Source organism: Pygocentrus nattereri, chromosome 30, assembly GCF_015220715.1.
Source record: "Pygocentrus nattereri isolate fPygNat1 chromosome 30, fPygNat1.pri, whole genome shotgun sequence".
NCBI classification, from domain to species: domain Eukaryota; kingdom Metazoa; phylum Chordata; class Actinopteri; order Characiformes; family Serrasalmidae; genus Pygocentrus; species Pygocentrus nattereri.
In genome coordinates, this window is record NC_051240.1 from 15,925,279 (window position 1) to 15,947,271 (window position 21,993).

The window sequence follows — 21,993 nt, forward strand, 5'->3', positions numbered from 1 at the left end:
AGAAGGTCGTTGAAAAGCTAATTGTTAGAAATAACTGACTTGTTCTAGCACATGAACTTGCTTCAGCAATCATTAAATCATTATAATCTCTGCAGAGGTAATCCATTTAAACAATAGCATCATATGGTAGGCTGACCTAGTAGCCTAGCCACCTAGAATTAATGCTTCCACAGCCATCACAGAGCAGAGATGTTATTGTCCACTATGGACAACAACTGGCATTTCAAAAAGTCCCCTAAATCAAGTCAAGTCGAGTCAAAGTTTATTGATATAGAGCTTCTTACAGCGGGTGGTCTCTCAAAGCAGCTTTACAGAAAAATCTGGGTCCAAGCCCCCATGAGCGTCGCCAGTGGTGACAGTGGCAAGCAAGAACTGCTTAAGAGCAAGAGAAGGAACCTTGAGAGGAACCAAGACTCAAAAGGGGACCGCGTTAGAATAAAATATTAGAATACAAAACGGGGAAAAACAGGTGGAGCAATGGTTAAGCAGTCAAAGTTATTGCAGCAGCAGCATTAGGAGGGTCAGTTCACGCAGGTGAGATTTGCTCAAAAGTGTACAGCATGAAGCTCCATGGTGGTCAAAATGGTGCAGATCAGCTAGCAGAGTTGGAGCTCTAGTGACTTTACAGCTCTAATGGCTCCCAAGTAGCCACTCAGGCAAAGATCACTCAGGGATGCAAATAAAGAGAGAGAGAGAGAGAGAGAGAGAGAGATTGAGAGATGGAAAGGATGGTATCACAAAATAACTTCATGGCTGTGGTTTGGTCGCAGGCACGAGCCTAATGCGGTCACAGCCATGAACGTGGCTTTTAATACGTTTTCATGTTCGCAGTTACTTCCGCCAAGTTATAGTCCAAGCCGCCTGTTGCTACATCAGAGTAACGAACTCTGCCCACTCGCTGCACAGCAGCTTTTCAGTCACAGCTGTGACAGAAGAACAGCTGAACAACCTGGAATCTGCCAGAAATGAACCCAACACCATTCGCCAGACTAAACGTGTAGTCTGATCTTCAGAGTCTGACCAAATCAGACTGAGCCATATGAGAGAAGATAAGATAAGACAGACTTTTATTATCCCACTGGGGGAAATTTGCATTGTTACAGCAGAACACACAGTAAGCAGATAAAGAGCAGTAAGTAAACAAAGATGTGCATCATACAAAATACTAAATATAAGATATACTATAGAAATAAATAAACAAGCAAGGCGTCTGTTAGCAGAAAAATATAAAAAATAAAAATAGAATTAATATAACAAATTTACAGTTTACACACGCAGTTGTATGGATATTGCACATTTCTGAGCAGGTAATTACTGGATGTTGCACAGAAACTGTAGATATTGCACAGTAATAATTACAGATATTGCCCAGAACTTGTATGTATTGCACTTGTACCATCTATCAGCAGCAGATATTGCACATTAATTAGAGGTAGGATAAGATACAGGTCTATGTGTTCGTGATACTGTGCACTATGATAGAGTGAAAACTGCCTCAATATCAGGTTCAGCTCAGTTTTGTCCGCTTTTGTTGTTCGTTTAGTTTGGCGAATCGTATTGGGTTCATTTCTGGCTGATTCCAGTCACATTCCTGTTCTTCTGTCACAGCTGCCGACTGAAAAGCTGCTCAGTGGTGAAGACAGTTTGGGAATTTAGTGTCGTCTTATCTTCGGACTAGGACCAAATCGGCTGCCAGACAAAGTAAGAAGTAAAGTCGTTCAAATAGAGCTACAGCTGTCTCAGATGTTGGTAGATGTTATGGTGAAATAACAGCATGGTTAGAACGATTGGCCCCTCCCAGTCCTGTCCATGTGTTCGTGTTTTGGTTTAGTCCATGTGCGTTTGTTTTGGCATCTGTAGTCCTGCCCCTCCTTTTGTAACTCCGCCCCTGATTGTTTTCACCTGTCCCTCGTTTTCCCTGTATACTTTAGCCCTGTGTTTGCCCCTTGTGTTGGCCGGTCTTTGTTTGATGTCTCAGTCTCCGTTTGTTATGTTGATTCTGGTTTTTGTCATGTCTGTCCCCCGATCTGTCCGTGTTGGCTATATGAACCTGGACTGTTTTGACCACGACCCTGGATTTGCCCCTAATAAAGCTCGCTTATCTCAGCACATGCGTCCGCCTCCTCGCTCCCAGTTACACAGTCAGCTTACGTGGCCGGAACTAACTGTTATGTAATACAGAGTAATAGTGCAAACAACTGATATTAATAAAATACTTTTTTAAGTATTTAAGTTTTGAGTCTAGATTTAAATGTAGAGCGTGTATCCAAACTGAGTCCCAAACTGGGGTCGGGAGATGTTTACACAATTTTGGGGCTACGTAGAAAAATGCTCAATATATGCAGCAAATGACAAATATATGAGTTATGATACATAAATGACTTAATCAATGGTATCATTGGAATTAATGTCAAATTAAGCAGTTACATTCACAGCCAAGTATTTAACCCCCCTAAGCAGTTGATGGTGCCTGAGCATGGCCCATGTGTGTCTCTGTCCAATCAGGGACGAGCAGGTCTCACAGTACAGTTTAAAAGTCTGAGCAGAGAAAGCGCTTTTGGTAAGAGGAGCGAAAAACAGCTGGATACATGATTTGTTCTTGCTAAAGGTATGTATTATAAATATTTAATCACACGTATTTCTTTGACTTGTCACAAGGGATCATCTTGAGCTAATCTTACCCGGGATTTTCACTTCTAGTAATTAAATAAATATTTATATAAATGTTAACAGGGGAATGTTTGTATTCTATTTTGAAGTTTTTTTAAATTGTGTTACACATCAAATTCTGCACGTTCTTATTCTGCCTGAAGATTTTTCCTCATATTTTAGCAAAGCTGTGCCAGGTGTATGGCTGATTACACTTTTTGTTCATGCTTCCTTCGCTGCTTTTATTTTTCAATATAATACTTTGCCAAAAGTTGTCCAATCCAGGAATTGCATGGCTTATCATTATGATCCATATGTATTATTACAAGTAATACCAAGGCTAGTACACCAATACCAATAAGGATTCTAATGTTTTTCTGGAAGTTGTAGTGCCATCATAAAAACTGCTCATCAGATCAACCTAAAATTGCTTCATGTAGCAACTTAACTTAAAAGGATGATACTGATTGAAGGAATTTTTAGTATATATCATGGTATATATTGTATTTAATTATATATATTTTTCAAATACAAACATTTTGGATGCTGTTTTGGGTTAACAGTGCCTTATTATTCTGCATACCCTTTCACTGGATTTAACTCAGTAAGATCGGTGCGAGATCGGTGAGACTGTTGGAGCGACGCTGAATCCAAACACGAAATAAAAGAGTTAAATAATTTTCATATTCTAGACGATGGACGTTCATATTTTCAGCTAAAGTCTTTAAAAAAAGCCACGGTATGAAGTTTGAGTTTAAAGTTATGTTTACGTCACGTCTTCTTCCGTGAGTTTATTGGCGTGTTGTAAGGCAGAAATCTGATTGCTGTCTGACTCATTGCTGTCTGACTCATGTCTGACCCAGAGTTTCCAGATTATCTGATTACTCAAGAGCATGTAAACGTGTTGATCTGATTATCTGCAGTTATCAGATTATTAAGAGCATATAAACACACTCATTAACTTACTGCAGTCTGGTTTCTCTTTTGACAATAAACTGGACTAACTTACCTCAGACTTCAACTCACTACATGAGCCTCAGTGTGTTTTACATGGTTTGAGTCACATCCATGTCTGATCTACTCAGACCAGCGCAACACACACTAACACACCACCACCACGTCAGTATTACTGCAGGACTGAGAAAGATCCACCACCCAAATAGTACCTGCTCTGTGAGGGTCCATGGAGGTCCTGACCACTGAAGAACAGGGTAACAGCGTATCAGAGAAACAGATGGACTACAGTCTGTAACTGTAGAACTGCAGAGTGCAGCTATACAGTCAGTGGAGCTGATAAAGTGGACAGTGAGCGTAGAAACGAGGAGCTGGTCACAGTGTTATTCCTGATCGGTGTATTAACTTCAACACTGATCAGGATACTTGGGTTGAAATGTAAGGCTTATTCACTTTTGGAATATGAAGATGGGGAATCAGTTATGTCAGTAGATGGTTAAGTTTATTATAGTGAGGCATGTCAGGTTTTCCTCCATGCCTAGATTAACATGATTAATACCATTCAATTTTCTTTGTTTTTTTTCTATTCCAGCTCCTGAAACATCTCTTAAATAAGGCTGTAGAGTCAAATATTCTCCGGTTATTTTGCTTGCAGCAGTGCCTGTGCAAATGCCTAAGCCTTGATCTTGATATGTAAATAATATCTTCTGCCAATGTGTTATGCAAGGAGTGCCTATGCAAAAAAAGTGCTTAACAAACATTTGGTAATTTTCATGAACACTGCATCTTGAGCGACAGACTTTTAGGCACATCATTCTGGATCTTGTCTGAATGCAGGGCTTCTCAGGCAGTGCTCGAGGCTATCAGGAGTGCTTTTGCATATGAAACTTTTCTCAGTGTTTATTAAATTGCAAGCTTTTACAAAATCACTTTTTGTCCCACAAGGAAGCTCAGGTTCTGGCAAAGCTCTCAAAGAGATGGGATCTCAAAACAAACAGCCAATACCAACACTGTAATGTGTGTGACTGACATTGTCTGGGATTACATGCAAAGATTTTTGCCAATCCGATTGAATACAATTTGATTACAGATTGAGACTGAGGAGTTTATTCTCAGTCTATTCAACAATCTGAAGAACATGTCCCATTTTCATGCTCACTACAAGTAATCTGATCCAAAATGACATGCATGTGTGATTAAAACTTAGAGTAAACATTACCATGACAGCGAACATCCCATGAGTCCAGTGAGTGAGATGAGCAGCAGTGAGCAGTGCTTGTGTTTCTAACTGACGTCAGACTCAGGAAAACGTCCTTCACATGTCCTTATTAAAGAAGCCCGAGAGGAAGACGTCGTGCTCTGAGACACACAAGCTGGACGTCCGTCCCGCCGCCGTCTTTTAAAGATCAGAGCATGAACATCGCCTCCTCTGCAGACCAGTTTCTGCTCCGCCGTGTTGAACGGTATAAACTCTCACTGTGACGCGACGCACATGCAGAACTGACTGAAACTTTCTGATGTCTCAAACTTAGTCTGCTGTTTAAAATGTGCTGGTCAGGGTTTCATGAGAGTCCATCATAAAGTAACACTGGCATTAATGCCTCGATAAAATTGGGGGCAGTCGTGGGCTGGAGGGTAGGGAACCAGCCTTGTCACTGGATGGTCACTGGTTTATTCTCCTTAGTACCTGACTGAAGTGCCCTTGAGCAAGACACCTAACCCCCAACTGCTCCCTGGGTGCTGTGGATAGGGCTGCCCACCACTCTGGGCAAGTGTGCTCATTGTCACCTAGTGATCTTCAAACCCTCAGGCGGCACTGCATTAAAACCAGACATGATTCTGAAATGGAAATCATTGCATGGGTTCAGGAACACTTCCACAAATCACTGTCTGAGCACAGTTCGCTGTGCAATCCACAAATATAAGTTAAAGCTGTATCATGCAAAGAAGTCTTATGTCAGCACGATCCAGAAACGCTGCCACCTTCTCTGGGCCAGGGCTCATTTAAAATGGACTGAGACAAAATAGAAAACTGCTCTGTGGTCAGATGAATCGAAATTGAAATTCTTTTTGGAAACCATGGATGCCTTGTGCTGCAGACTCAAGAGGAGATGGACCGGCTTGTTATCAGTGCACAGTTCAAAAGCCATCCAGACAGCGTCTGGATTTCAGTGAGGACTTTATATTTCAGCAAGACAGCGATAAACTACATGCATGGCTTCCCAAAAGAAGAGTCCAGGTGCTGGACTGACCTGCCTGCAGTCCAGACCTTTCACCAAAAAAGAACATTTGGTGCATCATGGAATGAATGGAATGAAAACAAAGAAGACCCAGAACTGAGCAGCTGGAATCCCACATCAGACGAGAATGGGACAACATTCCTCTCCCAAAACTAAAGCAACTGCTCTCCTCACTTCCCAGATGATTACAGACTGGTGTTAAAGAAGAGGCGATGCTACACAACAGTGGACATGACCCTGTCCCGACTTTTTTGAGATGCTTTGCTGCCATCAAGTTCTGAATGAGTTCGTGTTTTTCATGAAATGGTAAAATGTCTCACTTTCAACATTGGAAATATGTTCTATGTTCCACTGTGAATGAAATTGGGTTTATGAGATTTACAAACCATTGCCTTCTGTTTCTATTTACATTTATTTACATATATTTAAATTTTACACAGCATCTCACCTTTTTTGGAATTGGGGCTGAATTAGAAAAGTTGACTCTAATGCACCAAAATGCCCTAATTTGAGGGAAAAAGAAAAGATAAATGAAATGAATGATTATGATGTAATTAAGACCCCATCAATTATATTATTTCATTACCTCTAAGGCTTCATGTTTATATAACTTAAGACAATGAGACTGCAAAATGTTTCAGCAACATGTTTTCATGTTTCACAGAGGTTTCTAAACTTTTTCCCCAAGTCACTAAGCAGGGCGGTGACCTGACAAAGAAGCAGAACCTGATTGGTCCTCTTGTGTGTTTTCAAAGTGCTGACTGGCTCACAAACAGAATCCTATAGAACTAAGTTAGAGTTGGACTTTGGAGACAGAACCCTTTTTTCTAGATGAAGAGTCCGAAAAAGCATATAATTAAAAAGGACTCCTCACATAATGTTAAGAATTCATAACATAATGTTATAATACCAAAGGGACGGCTTGCCCGACAGAAATGGCATGCAGCTAACGGCAGTTCAATAATGTTGTTTTACATTAGACTATATTAGTATTAGACAACCTATTGGACAAACAGTAAGATTATTCAAACAACACCCCGTTGATGTAATCAGATACCAGTGCTGATGGAAGATGATCTCTATGCATGTTTAAACACAGGAGTTGATGCTTAAGGCTAAATCCTGTCTATTGTGGTATTGCAGCTGAACAAATTCAACAAAAATTCTGGCTCCCTCTTTCTCAGCTGTCTCATAGCAAACATGATGGCCACTTCATCAAGTGCTAAGCTTAGTAAAGCTGTGAAGCAGCAGTACATGGAGCTCCCACAGAGGGACACAGTGCAGGCCATGTACATCTGGATCGACAGCACTGGAGAGGATCTCCGATGCAAGACCAAGACTCTGAACGCGGAACCTCAAACCATTGAAGGTACCTTACATTAAAATGCAATCATTTTCCACAGTCGTTAGATTTCTGTGCTGCTCTGTACTGTGTTTAGTGTTGTGTTATATGTCATTATATTCAGTATTGTGTGTGCCTGGGACTGTGACTGTATTTATATTTTATGGCATTTGCCTGACCTCTCCATGGATCACCACCTTATCGTGGTGGAGAGGTTTGTGTGCTTGAAGGACCCTAGGAGCTATGTTGTCTGGAGCAAAATCTCCTGGTAGGGTCTCCCATGGCAAACTGGTCCTAGGTGACAGGCCAGACAAAGTGTGATCCATATCCACCCCTATGAGGACAACAAAGCCGGACTTGTGTACCCTGCCCGGATCAGGGTTACCGGGGCCCCACCCTGGAGCCAGGCCTGGGGGAGGGGCTCGCCAGCGAGCGTCTGGTGGCCGGGCATTCACTCATGGTGCCCGGCCGGGCCCAGCCCGAAGGAGCTACATGAGTCCCCCCTCCCATCGACCCACCAGCGATGGGAGGGGCAGTAGTAGGGGTGCGGTGCATTGTGGATCGGGCAGTGTCCGAAGGCGTGGGCCTTGGCGTTCTGATCCTCGGTTGATGAAACTGGCTTTTGGAACTTGGAACGTTACCTCACTGGCGGGGAAGGAGCCTGAGTTGGTGCGCGAGGTTGAGAGATACCGGCTAGATATAGTCTGGCTCACCTCAACACACAGCTTGGGCTGTGGGTCCAATCTCCTTGAGAGGGGCTGGACTTTTTTCTTTTCTGGAGTTGCCCATGGTGAGAGGCGGCGGGCAGGTGTGGGCTTTCTCATAGCCCCTCGACTCGGCGCCTGTATGTTGGGGTTTTCCCTGGTGGACGAGAGGGTAGCTTCCCTACGCCTTCGGGTTGGGGAACGGGTCCTGACTGTTGTCTGTACTTATGCACCGAACAGCAGTTCAGAATACCCAGCCTTCATAGAGTCCTTGGAAGGGGTGCTTGAAAGTTCTCCTCCTGGAGACTTGATTGTCCTACTGGGGGACTTCAACGCTCACGTGGGCAACGACAGTAAGACCTGGAGGGGTGTGATTGGGAGGAATGGCCTCTCTGATCTGAACCCGAGTGGTGTTCAGTTTTTGGACTTCAGTGCAAACCACAGTTTGTCCATAACGAACACCATGTTTGAACACAAGGATGTCCATAAGTGCACATGGCACCAGGACACTCTAGGCCGCAGTTCAATGATTGACTTTGTAGTCGTGTCAGCGGACTTGCGGCCATGTGTACTGGACACTCGGGTAAAGAGAGGAGCTGAGCTGTCAACTGATCACCACCTGGTGGTGAGTTGGATCAGGTGGTGGGGGAAGATGCCAGTCAGACCAGGCAAACCCAAACGTATAGTGAGGGTTTGCTGGGAACGTCTGGCAGAAGAACCTGTCAGATTGATCTTCAACTCACACCTCCGTCAGAACTTTGACCAGATATCGGGGGAGGTGGGGGACATTGACTCAGAATGGGCCATGTTCCGCTCCTCCATTGTTGAAGCGGCTGACTGTAGCTGTGGTCGCAAGGTAGTTGGTGCCTGTCGGGGCGGTAATCCTCGAACCCGGTGGTGGACACCCCAGGTGAGAGATGCCGTCAAGCTGAAGAAGGAGTCCTACCGGACATGGTTGGCCTGTAGGACACCAGAGGCAGCTGGCAGGTATCGACAGGCCAAGCGATCTGCGGCTTCAGTCGTTGCCAAGGCAAAAACCCGGGTGTGGGAAGAGTTCGGTGAGGCCTTGGAAAGTGACTTTAAGTCGGCTCCGAAAAGATTCTGGCAAACCGTCAGGCGACTCAGAAGGGGAAAGCAGTGTGCCACTAGCACTGTATATAGTGGAGGTGGTGTGCTGCTGTCTTCGACTGAAGACGTCATTGGGCGGTGGAAGGAATACTTTGAGGACCTTCTCAATCCCACCAACACGTTCTCCAGTGAGGAGGCAGAGTCTGGGGACACGGGAATAGGCTTGTCCATTACTGAGGCCGAAGTCGCTAAGGTAGTTAAAAAGCTCCTTGGCGGCAGGGCTGCAGGGGTGGATGAGATCCGTCCTGAGTTCCTCAAGGCTCTGGATGTTGTGGGGCTGTCTTGGCTGACACGCCTTTTCAACATTGCGTGGACATCGGGGGTAGTGCCACTTGATTGGCAGACTGGGGTGGTGGTGCCTCTTTTTAAAAAGGGGGACCAGAGGGTGTGTTCCAACTACAGGGGAATCACACTCCTCAGCCTCCCTGGTAAGGTCTATGCAAGGGTACTGGAGAAGAGAGTCCGGCTTATAGTCAAACCTCGGATTCAGGAGGACCAGTGCGGGTTCCACCCTGGTCGTGGAACACTGGACCAACTCTTTACCCTCTCCAGGATTCTGGAGGGTTCATGGGAGTTTGCCCAACCAGTCTACATGTGCTTTGTGGATTTGGAGAAGGCATTCGACTGTGTTCCCCGGGGTATTCTGTGGGAGGTGCTTCGGGAGTACGGGGTACATGGCTCTTTGCTACGAGCCATTCAGGCCCTGTACCAACAAAGCAGGAGCTTGGTTCGCATGGCCGGCAGTAAGTCAGACTTTTTCCCAGTGAGAGTTGGACTCCGTCAGGGCTGCCCTTTGTCACCGATTCTATTCATAATTTTTATGGATAGAATTTCTAGGCGCAGTCAGGGGATGGAGGGTGTCTGGTTTGGTGACCTCAGGGTCACATCGCTGCTGTTTGCAGATGATGTGGTCCTATTGGGGACATCAGGCCGTGAACTTCAGCTTTCACTGGATCGGTTTGCAGCCGAGTGTGAAGCGGCCGGGATGAGGATCAGTACCTCCAAATCCGAGGCCACGGTTCTCACGCGGGAAAGGGTGGAGAGCCCTTTCTGGGTCGGGGATGAGCTCTTGCCTCAAGTGGAGGAGTTTAAGTATCTCGGGGTCTTGTTCACGAGTGATGGTACAAGGGAGCGGGAGATTGACAGGCGGATTGGTGCTGGGTCAGCAGGGATGCGGGCTCTTTACCGGTCTGTTGTGGTAAAGAAAGAGCTGAGCCATAAGGCAAGGCTCTCGATTTACTGGTCGATCTACGGTCCCACCCTCTCCTATGGTCATGAGCTTTGGGTAATGACCGAAAGAACGAGATCGCGAATACAAGTGGCTGAAATGAGTTTCCTCCGCAGGGTGGCTGGACTCTCCCTTAGAGATAGGGTGAGAAGTTCGGTCATCCGGGAGGGACTCGGAGTAGAGCCGCTGCTTCTTCACGTCGAGAGGAGCCACTTGAGGTGGTTCGGGCATCTTGTTAGGATGCCTCCTGGACGCCCCCCTTGGGAGGTGTCACAGGCAAGTCCACCGGGGAGGAGACCCCGGGGAAGACCCAGGACACGCTGGCGTGACTATATCACCCAGCTGGCCTGGGAGCGCCTCGGAATCCCTCCCAGGGAGCTAGTGGAAGTGGCTGGGGAAAGGGAGGTCTGGGCTTCATTGCTCAGGATGCTGCCCCCACGACCCGAACCCCGGAGAAGCGGAAGATGATGGATGGATGGATGGATGGATGGATGGATGGCATTTGCCTGACGCTCTTATCCAGAGCGACTTAAAATTTGATCATTTCACACAAGAAGGCGAAGGCAGTGTTAGGAGTCTTGCCCAAGGACTCTTATTGGTGTAGTGGGGTGCTTGAACCCTAGTGTACAGCGTAGAAGGCAGAGGTGTTACCCACTACACTATACTAACCACTAGAATCAGATTAAGATTAAGATTAAGTGACCCTCATTAGTCCCACAACGGGGAAATTTCACCTCCGCATTTAACCCATTCGTGAAGTGAAACACCACATACACACCTGTGAGCACACACACACTAGGGGGCAGGTAGCACACTTGCCCGGAGTGGTGGGCAGCCCAATCCGCAGCGCCCGGGGAGCAGTTGGGGGTTAGGTGTCTTGCTCAAGTGCTGTCGGCTCTGGGGATCGAACCGGCGACCTTCCGGTCACAAGGCTGGTTCCCTAATCTGTACCAATCATCAATTTAGAACATTATTCTGCCTATTCTTGTTTATCCCTACATGGTCATGTCTGTCACACCTGTCACTTGTCATGTACAGGCTGCGCCTAATCTTGGCATCAGTCCTGCTATAAAACTACATCAGCCCAGTGTCTTACTGGCTGGTTAGGCATCTGGTACCTGCGCGCAAACATCTCCAGACATACGGCTGGTCCCCTGGATAAGTGAGGGTTTGGATTCTTGCATCATTCATATGAGGACGCAACAAACATTGGGTTGAGGCAAATATATGCAAATAAAAGAAAGCAGTAAACACATTCATTAAGACAACACTCATGAAACTTTTAGCTTTGTGCTCTAAAAGTCTGTGCAGTGTAAGTAATGCTTATTTGTTAGCTTTGTAATTCTAACATATTTGAATGTGGCATTTATCATTTAATGAAACTGTCTATAACCACCAGCAAGAAAAGTGCTAAGTAAGTAAAAAATATTATTATTATTATTATTTATTATATTTAGCATGTATGCCAGCAGAATGAGGTTTTTTTGCTTATATTTTCACAAGAAAAAAATGGAGCTTTACTCAAACTCAATATATGGCCGTGGGTAGTGCTTTCGCCTTACAGCAAGAAGGGCCTGGGTTTGATTCCTGGCTCTGCAGTCAGGGTCGTCTCTGTGTGGGGTTTGCATGTCCTCCCCTTGTCTGCGTGGGTTTCCTCCCACAGTCCAAAGACATGGAGTCAGGCCTGTTGGACACCCTTAACTGCCCCAGGTATGAGTGTATTAAATAGGAATTAGTTTATTTAGCCACTGGTGACCTGTCCAAGGTGTATCCTGCCTTCCACACAATGACTCCAGCTCCCCCTGGTGACCCGCCTTTTTCCCTGTGCCTTTGTGGACTGCTCGCCTGTTGTTACGTTTGTCTTCTTATACTGGCCGTGTTTCCTGGATTTGACCCACGCTACTTTTGTGACCCTTTGATCCTTTTAGCTGCGAGTGTCTGATCTTTCTGGCATATTACACTTAGATGAGGTGTTAGCAAGACATATGAAATGCTTTCTCTACACTCTCTTGTGGGCCTCCTTATGCTGTTACTGCTGTTTGCTAATGGCTGCACTTCTTTGCAGATGTCCCAGAGTGGAATTTTGTTGGATCAGACAACGACATGTACCTCATCCCCAGGGCCATGTTTAGAGACCCATTCAGGAAGGACCCCAACAAGCTCATTCTGTGTGAAGCGCTCAGACGTGACTGTAAACCTGCAGGTAAGAGAAATTATTTTAATGAATTTGCTAGTAAAATATCACGTCTCTCTTTATTAAATGGAGGGTAAACAGTGGAAAACCTCTTAAAGTCAATGTAAGTGGGAAATAACAAATATTCATGATGTTTGTGTAAAACACATTATAAACGAGGTCTTCTGCACAGCATCTCACAAAAGTGAGTGCACCCCTCACATTTCTACAAATATTTTATTCTATCTTTTAATGGGATGACACTATAGAAATTAAACTTGGGTATAATTTAAAGTGGTCAGTGTGCAGCTTGTATAGCAGTGCAGATTTACTGTCCTCTGAAAAGAACAACACACAGACATTAATGTCTAAATAGCTGGCAGCACAAGTGAGTCCACCTCACAGTGAACATGTCCAGATTGTGCCCAGTTGTGTCGTCGTCCCTCCCTGGTGTCATGTGACTTGTTAGAGTTACAGGGTTCCAGGTGTGAATGGGGAGCAGGGCTGTTAAATTTGGTGTTTTGGGTACAATTCACTCACACTGGCCACTGGATATTCAACACGGCACCTCATGGTAAAGAATCTCTGAGGATGTGAGAAATAGAATTAATGCTCTCCATAAAGACACCTGGGCTATAAGAAGACTTAACACCCTGAAACTGAGCCACGGTGGCCGAGGTCATACAGCTGTTTTCCAGGACAGGGTTCACTCAGAACAGGCCAGGTTCAACCAAAGAGTCCACATGTTCAGCGTCATATCCAGAGGTTGGCTTCAAAAAATAGATGAATGAGTGCTGCCAGCATTGCTGCAGAGGTTGAAGAAGTGGGAGGTCAGCCTGTCAGTGCTCAGACCATACGCCACACAATGCATCAACTCAGTCTGCATGGCCATCGTCCCAGAAGGTAGCCTCTTCTGAAGCTGATGCACAAGAAACCCTGCAAGCAGTCCAAGAAGATGGATTACTGGAACCATGTCCTGTGGTCTGACGAGACCAAGATAAACTTGTTTGGCTCAGATGGTGTCCAGCATGTGTGGTGGCACCCTGGTGAGGAGCACCAAGACAACTGTCTCTGGCCTACAATCAAGCATGGTGGTGGTAGCATCATGGTCTGGGGCTGCATGAGTGCTGCCGGCACTGGGGAGCTGCGTTTCATTGAGGGAAACATGAATTCCACTGCATGGCAGTTTTCCAACTCGACAGTGATGCCAAACACACCTCCAAGATGACCACTGCCTTGCTGAAGGTAAAGGTGATGGACTGGCCAAGTGTGACTCCAGACCTAAACCCAGTTGAGCACCTGTGGGGCTTCCTCAAGCAGAAGGAGGAGGAGCGCAAGGTGTCTAACATCCACCAGCTCCGTGACGTCATCATGGAGGAGTGGAAGAGGATTCCAGTAGCAGCCTGTGCAGCTCTGGTGAATTCCATGCCCAAGAGGGTTCAGGCAGTGCTAGATAATAATGATGGTCACACTAAATATTGACCCTTTGAGCCCAATGTTCACTGTGAGGTGGACTCACTTGTGCTGCCAGCTATTTAGACGTTAATGTCTGTGTGTTGTTCTTTTCAGAGGACAGTAAATCTGCACTGCTATACAAACTGCACACTGACCACTTTAAGTTCTGTCCAAGTTTCATTTCTATAGTGTGAAAAGATATAATAAAATATTTGTAGAAACGTGAGGGTTGCACTCACTTTTGTGAGATACTGCATGTGTTTTGGTCGACAGTAAGTGAGAGTGGATGGAGGGATACATGATATGACTGGATAATTTTTTTCTCAGCCTTCTGGTGCATGGTGGCGCAAGCAAAACATTTTAGAGGAGGGCAACAGTCATTACATTTTGATGGAAAATTGTAGGAAAAATGTGAATTTAATCTTGCAAATGGCATTTGTATGACAAATAGTGCTTAATATGACCAGAGACATGAACTAAAAAAGTTTATAAAAAGTCATTTTTGATTTCAACCCGACTTGAATGCTTTAATCAAACCCTGTCCGTTTCAGAAACCAACCTTCGTCACACATGCAAAAAGATTATGGACATGGTGGAGAACCTGCATCCATGGTTCGGTATGGAACAGGAGTACACACTTTTTGGCATTGATGGTCGTCCTTTTGGCTGGCCCACAAATGGCTTCCCTGGACCACAAGGTAAATACTGAGCAGACCTAGGACATGTTTATCCAGCATTTAGGCCAGCATCTCAAATCTAGATGATCCAAAACAATTGCCTGAAAGGCCAATGTAGCAGTCTGAGTGAATGGCTCTATATACTGTATGTTTGAACAGGCCCTTATTACTGTGGAGTGGGTGCAGATAAAGCCTACGGGAGAGACATTGCTGAAGCACATTACAGAGCCTGTCTGTACGCAGGGGTTGAGATTTGTGGAAGCAATGCTGAAGTTATGCCTGCACAGGTAAATGTCTTAAAAACCCAACTAGAACAAACAGAACATCTATTCATTTTAAAATGCCGTAGTTCACCACTTTGGTTACATTTCAGACCGTAATGTCAAATAATTGCACTGAAATTGACCCTTCATTTACCTTACCTGAACACATCTGCTGTTCAGCCATTTCGGACTGAGCCACAGGTAGCTTACATGTCACTGTCCACACTCTTTTCTCCTTATTGATAGGAAAGCTGTTACATCAATCCATTTACATTTAGCATCTAAAACAGGGGTCTTTAATTAAAATTCAGTAAGGTCCAGTCAAAGAAAATTTCCTCAAGCAAAGATCCGGAACATCTAAATTGCAATATGATGTTGTGCCATATACTGTTTACTGAAGTTGCCGAGTGGAAATATCAGCATCTTATACAGTCAACAACTGGTGGTTGGTTAATGTAGTGGTTAACACCTCTGCCTTGTAGACTGGGGTTCAATCCCCACCTGGGCAAACACCTTACACTACACCAATAAGAGTCCTTGGGCAAGACTCCTAACACCACCTTGGCCTGCCTATGTAAAATTATCAAATTGTAAGTCGCTCTGGATAAGAGCGTCAGCCAAATTCCATAAAGGTAAATATCAGACCAAATAAAGTCCAGTTCAGTCAGATTTCAGCAACATTTAATTGTCAGGTTTCCCTTTTTAGGTCACGACATGTAAAATAATCCGGAAGTGGCCAGGCTCCTCATAATCTGGCTCTACCACTCACTCGAGTCTCAGTGCTCACTGCAAGTCTTCGAATCATCTTTCCTCTTTTTACCTCTACCCCTTGTTTTCTGGGTGTCACCTTGCCCCTTGTTCCCGAGCTACAGGGCAGTGGTTGAGATCTTCCCTCTGAAATGAGACCCTCTAATAAAAGAGCATCACTTCATTAACAGCTACTAGCGCCGCTCTGTAGGCGACCCTGCCCGTCTGCAGGGACAGCAGAGGAGGGGAAAGTTCAGCTCCTCACTGCTGGGCTTTAGTTACATTTAGGGATCATACGCCTTCAAAGAGGGGGGCAGTTATTTATTATCACCCACCACTAATTCTTCAGTGATATGAAGCTGAAGTCGGAGATTCTCCAGATTCTTGTTCGAATTTTCCTGTTCCACATTAAATGGTGAATACATTCTGACGCTTCAGGCATCAGAACTGCTGGATTATTTAAGGTGGAACAGGAAAGTTAGCTAGATAGCTATAGAGTGATGAACAAGCTATTAGTGATTTTTTTATGGTTGTTATAAAGAAAAGGACCAAAATAAACTGTAACGACATTAAACTAAGATAATATGATGGTTATCAAAATTTTTAAACAGATAAAATTCTCACATTTGTGGGTTTCTCTGGTCTCTTGTTCTCTGTCTTGCTGGTTTTTCTTTTTTTCTCATCTTTCTCTGTTTGGAGTCTCTGAAAAACCTCAGTTTGGAGGATCATGTAGCCCCAACACTTCGCCCCACCCCTCTATCTCAACAAGAATCAGGACAACTTAACCCTAGACGTGTACACGCAAATCAGAGGGCTGAGGGTTGAGTGGCGGGGGCGAAGGGTGAAATGGGACTGGGCCTTAGTAGCCAGGGTTCCTTTTAAAATTACAGCATGACATCTGCAGTAATGTTTACAATCAACACTCCTGTCTTTTTCTTCAGTGGGAGTTCCAAGTGGGTCCTTGTGAGGGCATCAGCATTGGAGACCATCTTTGGATGGCTCGCTTTATCCTGCACAGGGTATGTGAAGACTTTGGTGTTGTGGCCTCCTTGGACCCCAAGCCAGTCCCAGGCAACTGGAGCTCAGCCGGATGCCACACTAACTTCAGTACAAAGGAGATGCGAGAGGAGGGAGGTTTAAGGTACACTGATGCAAACAGGCAAAGGTCATTTTCAACTGTATTAATGAAGCAACCATCTCTCATCATCTTTCTGTGACTGTAGGTATATTGAGGAGGCAATTGAGAAGTTGAGCAGGAGACAGAGTTACCACAATCGAGCATATGATCCCAAAGGGGGGTTGGACAACGCCAGACGGCTGACTGGTTTTTCGGCCCCCGACATCAACAAGTTTTCTGCAGGAGTGACTAATCATAGTGCTGACGTTCGTATCCTGCGCTCCGTAGCCCAAGATCAGCGAGGGTACCTCGAAGACCACCGTCCATCGGCCAACTGCGACCCATACTCCGTGACTGAGGCGTTAATTCGTACATGCCTGCTCAATGAGGAGGGAGAGGAGCCTGTGGACTACAGGGGGGGGGGGGGTTATCTGAAGAACATGCAAACAAACTGAATTGCCCCTAGGTGTGAGTGTGTGAGTGACTGTCTGTGTCTGTCTGTCTGCCCTGCGATGGACTGGCGACCTGTCCAGGGTGTATCCTGCCTTCCGCCCGAAGACTGCTGGGATAGGCTCCAGCATCCCCCCGCGACCCTGACGGGGAAGCGGCTTAGATAATTGATGGATGGATGGACTTGACTTGAAGGACTGGACTGGATTTTGAAGCTCTGAAACAAGAAGGCAGAAAGTCAGGAGTGACCGCTAAGGAGCTCCAACTCATACAGGCAGTTCAGTGTTGTTCATATTAGTGTATAGCAGCACCAATAACTTGGGACACACTTTCATCACTGCTGTCGGACCAAAACCTTGTATCTCCAAAATGGTAATTTTACATCATCATCATCATCATCATCATCATCCTCATCTTCATCTTTAACCACTTAGTCCAGATAGGGTTGCGGTAGCAGAGAATCCCAAGCGACCCTGTTTTAAACTTCATTCTAGGATTGAATGTAAATTTAGGTGGATTTAATTAATTTAGTTTCTCTGCAATTCATAAAATCTACTTCAAAACCTTTTTTTACTTACACCGACTGATGGTTGGCACACTAACGATACTTCCACCAGGGGGTGCTATTAACACACAAGTAGCTTCATTGTGCACCACAAAATAAAAGGCATTTATTTGAGAAACACAGATTTAGTTACTGCAAAACATGTTTGCACAACTGCACCTTTCATATAGAGTGTTTGGGTTTTATCGAACAAAACATTAAGACCATCCTTGAATCTGCTATATAGTCCACCAATCAATAATATCCAGCCAACAGCGTCCTGTGGGCAGCGTCCTGTGACCACTGATGAAGGACTAGAGGATGACCAACACAAACTGTGCAGCAGCAGATGAGCTGTCGTCTCTGACTTTACATCTACAAGGTGGACCAACAAGGTAGGAGTGTCTAATAGAGTGGACAGTGAGTGGACAGTGTTTAAAAACTCCAGCACTACTGCTGTGTCTGATCCACTTGCACCAGCACAACACACTAACACACCATCACCAGGTCAGTGTTACTGCAGTGCTGTGAATGAAAATAGTACCTCACTAAAAAATACTTCCTGTGGATATTTAAAGAACTCATTACTTACTGCTGCAATAATATCTGTATTTTGTATTGCAGTATGTTTCATTCTACATTTATACAACAGCCAAGTAAGCTGATTGGTTAAGAAGCATTCAAACTGTGCTGTTATTTCACCATAACACACTCCCTCTCATGCTCTATTGCTTAAGTAGCCTGCTGTGGTGTTCATCCCACTCCACCAAGACTTGTACAGGGACTTGTGGATGATGGTCAATTTACTTTCCCTGCTATGAGTAAGGCAACCACAAAATGTAGTTTCGTTCAGAATTTGGTCATCTCATCAGTCCAGAGCAATGGACATTAGAATAACCAAAAAAAACAATAATAAGTACTGCGAGCACAAAAAATGACAACTTATCCAACCACATGGCAATCCAACTGCCTAACCTGCTAACTTGTAGCTATAGCTCACAACAATGAAATGGGAGTTATACAGCATATGACAGTTTAAAGAAAATAATCACAATTAACACAATAAACTGCCATCTAGCTTACCTGCAGTGAGTACAGCCAACATGAAATGTAGTTTCACAGTGGTAGGGTTCAACCCTCCATGGCAACCACTGACCTTCTTTGTTTACTTAGTTTCCTTTCAAATTCTTCTTTCTCTCGAGACAGTTTGGTTGTTTTTCCTAAGTACTTAGCCTTGTGTTTTCTCAAGTTCAATTTTAAATGAAATAGCACAAATGTTTATTTTAGCAGCACAAAGCAGCATAAAGGAATGAGACCATTTTGGCATGATTTGGACGTTGATAGAGGACTGATTCGTTGATACCAGCTGAGTCAGAGGAACGTGCACGTGGCTCCGTGAACTCAAGACTGAACAGAGAGCAGCATGCAGGCACCCCTTGAGTAAGGCACCCACAAGTGTCACCACTGAGCCCTAATGTTTGGAGATGGTCAGCAGGCCGCCTGGACATTACACATTCTAATCTCAGTTTCAGCATGTGGGTCTTAAAGTGGTATTGTTTATGAACGTAGGAGCACAGATGGGATATTACTGCACTTTATACCATTATTTCAATTTTCCTTGGGTCACAGAGAGGAGCAGTGCTTACCCAAGTCGGTGGAGTTCACCATGAAGACTGCATTTTATGACCAATCTGTAGGTGGTGCCAGACCTATTTAGCTGAAATTTCACTATATAACTATTTTACACTATTACATAAATATATTTGCATTACAAAGAAGCATTTATACCACTGCTGGCTCACCTTAGAGACAAGGCTACTCTTAGATGTTGTTCATTCTGAGTTACTGTCTCTCCTACATTGCAAATTGTTTTGTAAAGTGAACATACTTTTCCTTGGTCATACCTTCATTCCTTTCTGAAGTGTGTAAATAAAATTAATGGAAAAAGGAGTGCAATTTGAATGTGTTTGATGTGTTATGTATGAAAACTAGGGTGCTGAAATACTTTTGCAGAGCTGTAAATAAATCCTAACTCACAACATCAACTACTTTTATCATCTCACGAAAGCCCATTAAAATTCATGGCTCAATTTAAAATGGATATATCTTTGAAAATGCATTAAGGATGAACAGCTCAACAGTTCATTACATCACAGAAGTTTATCTGGTGTCTCTACTTGTGCCTGACTATGCGTTTCAGACCTCCCATTCTTGGGAAGAGCCTCTCAATTCCCAGTCCACAGTTTAAAAATTACAATGAAATGTTCTACACCTGTTAATATGTTTCAAGATAAATGAACTAACTTTAAAAGTGAAAATACAGCTTGTCGTCAGCTGTAGTGGATCAGTCAGGCTCATGCTGATGCGCAAGGTTTGCTTAGAATTTTTATTCAAAATGCAGGTGCAGTAGCTCCATTATAAGAAGGTCGTTGAAAAGCTAATTGTTAGAAATAACTGACTTGTTCTAGCACATGAACTTGCTTCAGCAATCATTAAATCATTATAATCTCTGCAGAGGTAATCCATTTAAACAATAGCATCATATGGTAGGCTGACCTAGTAGCCTAGCCACCTAGAATTAATGCTTCCACAGCCATCACAGAGCAGAGATGTTATTGTCCACTATGGACAACAACTGGCATTTCAAAAAGTCCCCTAAATCAAGTCAAGTCGAGTCAAAGTTTATTGATATAGAGCTTCTTACAGCGGGTGGTCTCTCAAAGCAGCTTTACAGAAAAATCTGGGTCCAAGCCCCCATGAGCGTCGCCAGTGGTGACAGTGGCAAGCAAGAACTGCTTAAGAGCAAGAGAAGGAACCTTGAGAGGAACCAAGACTCAAAAGGGGACCGCGTTAGAATAAAATATTAGAATACAAAACGGGGAAAAACAGGTGGAGCAATGGTTAAGCAGTCAAAGTTATTGCAGCAGCAGCATTAGGAGGGTCAGTTCACGCAGGTGAGATTTGCTCAAAAGTGTACAGCATGAAGCTCCATGGTGGTCAAAATGGTGCAGATCAGCTAGCAGAGTTGGAGCTCTAGTGACTTTACAGCTCTAATGGCTCCCAAGTAGCCACTCAGGCAAAGATCACTCAGGGATGCAAATAAAGAGAGAGAGAGAGAGAGAGAGAGAGAGAGAGAGAGATTGAGAGATGGAAAGGATGGTATCACAAAATAACTTCATGGCTGTGGTTTGGTCGCAGGCACGAGCCTAATGCGGTCACAGCCATGAACGTGGCTTTTAATACGTTTTCATGTTCGCAGTTACTTCCGCCAAGTTATAGTCCAAGCCGCCTGTTGCTACATCAGAGTAACGAACTCTGCCCACTCGCTGCACAGCAGCTTTTCAGTCACAGCTGTGACAGAAGAACAGCTGAACAACCTGGAATCTGCCAGAAATGAACCCAACACCATTCTCCAAACTAAACGTGCAGTCTGATCTTCAGAGTCTGACCAAATCAGACTGAGCCATATGAGAGAAGATAAGATAAGACAGACTTTTATTATCCCACTGGGGGAAATTTGCATTGTTACAGCAGAACACACAGTAAGCAGATAAAGAGCAGTAAGTAAACAAAGATGTGCATCATACAAAATACTAAATATAAGATATACTATAGAAATAAATAAACAAGCAAGGCGTCTGTTAGCAGAAAAATATAAAAAATAAAAATAGAATTAATATAACAAATTTACAGTTTACACACGCAGTTGTATGGATATTGCACATTTCTGAGCAGGTAATTACTGGATGTTGCACAGAAACTGTAGATATTGCACAGTAATAATTACAGATATTGCCCAGAACTTGTATGTATTGCACTTGTACCATCTATCAGCAGCAGATATTGCACATTAATTAGAGGTAGGATAAGATACAGGTCTATGTGTTCGTGATACTGTGCACTATGATAGAGTGAAAACTGCCTCAATATCAGGTTCAGCTCAGTTTTGTCCGCTTTTGTTGTTCGTTTAGTTTGGCGAATCGTATTGGGTTCATTTCTGGCTGATTCCAGTCACATTCCTGTTCTTCTGTCACAGCTGCCGACTGAAAAGCTGCTCAGTGGTGAAGACAGTTTGGGAATTTAGTGTCGTCTTATCTTCGGACTAGGACCAAATCGGCTGCCAGACAAAGTAAGAAGTAAAGTCGTTCAAATAGAGCTACAGCTGTCTCAGATGTTGGTAGATGTTATGGTGAAATAACAGCATGGTTAGAACGATTGGCCCCTCCCAGTCCTGTCCATGTGTTCGTGTTTTGGTTTAGTCCATGTGCGTTTGTTTTGGCATCTGTAGTCCTGCCCCTCCTTTTGTAACTCCGCCCCTGATT

General features: G+C 44.3%; 2 protein-coding genes across 2 annotated transcripts in view; both read left to right on the forward strand.

The window, feature by feature from the left end:
- LOC119262920 (glutamine synthetase-like) overlaps positions 1-6,956 on the forward strand; it is a 24,467-nt gene extending 17,511 nt beyond the window's left edge. Inside the window, exon 8 of the mRNA XM_037536346.1 lies at positions 6,943-6,956. Within this exon, the coding sequence (XP_037392243.1) occupies positions 6,943-6,956 (14 nt within the window). The remainder of the gene's footprint in view (positions 1-6,942) is intronic.
- On the forward strand, positions 2,567-19,671 carry LOC119262921 (glutamine synthetase-like). Its single transcript, XM_037536347.1, has 8 exons — positions 2,567-2,608; positions 7,028-7,212; positions 12,311-12,448; positions 14,425-14,571; positions 14,710-14,837; positions 16,502-16,701; positions 16,784-17,103; positions 19,664-19,671. Exons 2-8 carry the CDS (start codon positions 7,044-7,046, stop codon positions 19,669-19,671), a joined length of 1,110 nt encoding a protein of 369 aa, XP_037392244.1. The 5' UTR covers positions 2,567-2,608; positions 7,028-7,043.
- Positions 19,672-21,993: the final 2,322 nt, after the last annotated feature.

What these genes read in the sequence shown, in the direction of transcription:
- LOC119262921 (XM_037536347.1), top strand. Translation starts at nt 7,044, where the DNA reads ATGATGGCCACTTCATCAAGTGCTAAGCTTAGTAAAGCTGTGAAGCAG. An exon ending in ACGTGACTGTAAACCTGCAG is followed by an intron (nt 12,449 to 14,424) that starts GTAAGAGAAATT and finishes TGTCCGTTTCAG; the next exon opens with AAACCAACCTTCGTCACACA. An exon ending in TGGCTTCCCTGGACCACAAG is followed by an intron (nt 14,572 to 14,709) that starts GTAAATACTGAG and finishes ATGTTTGAACAG; the next exon opens with GCCCTTATTACTGTGGAGTG.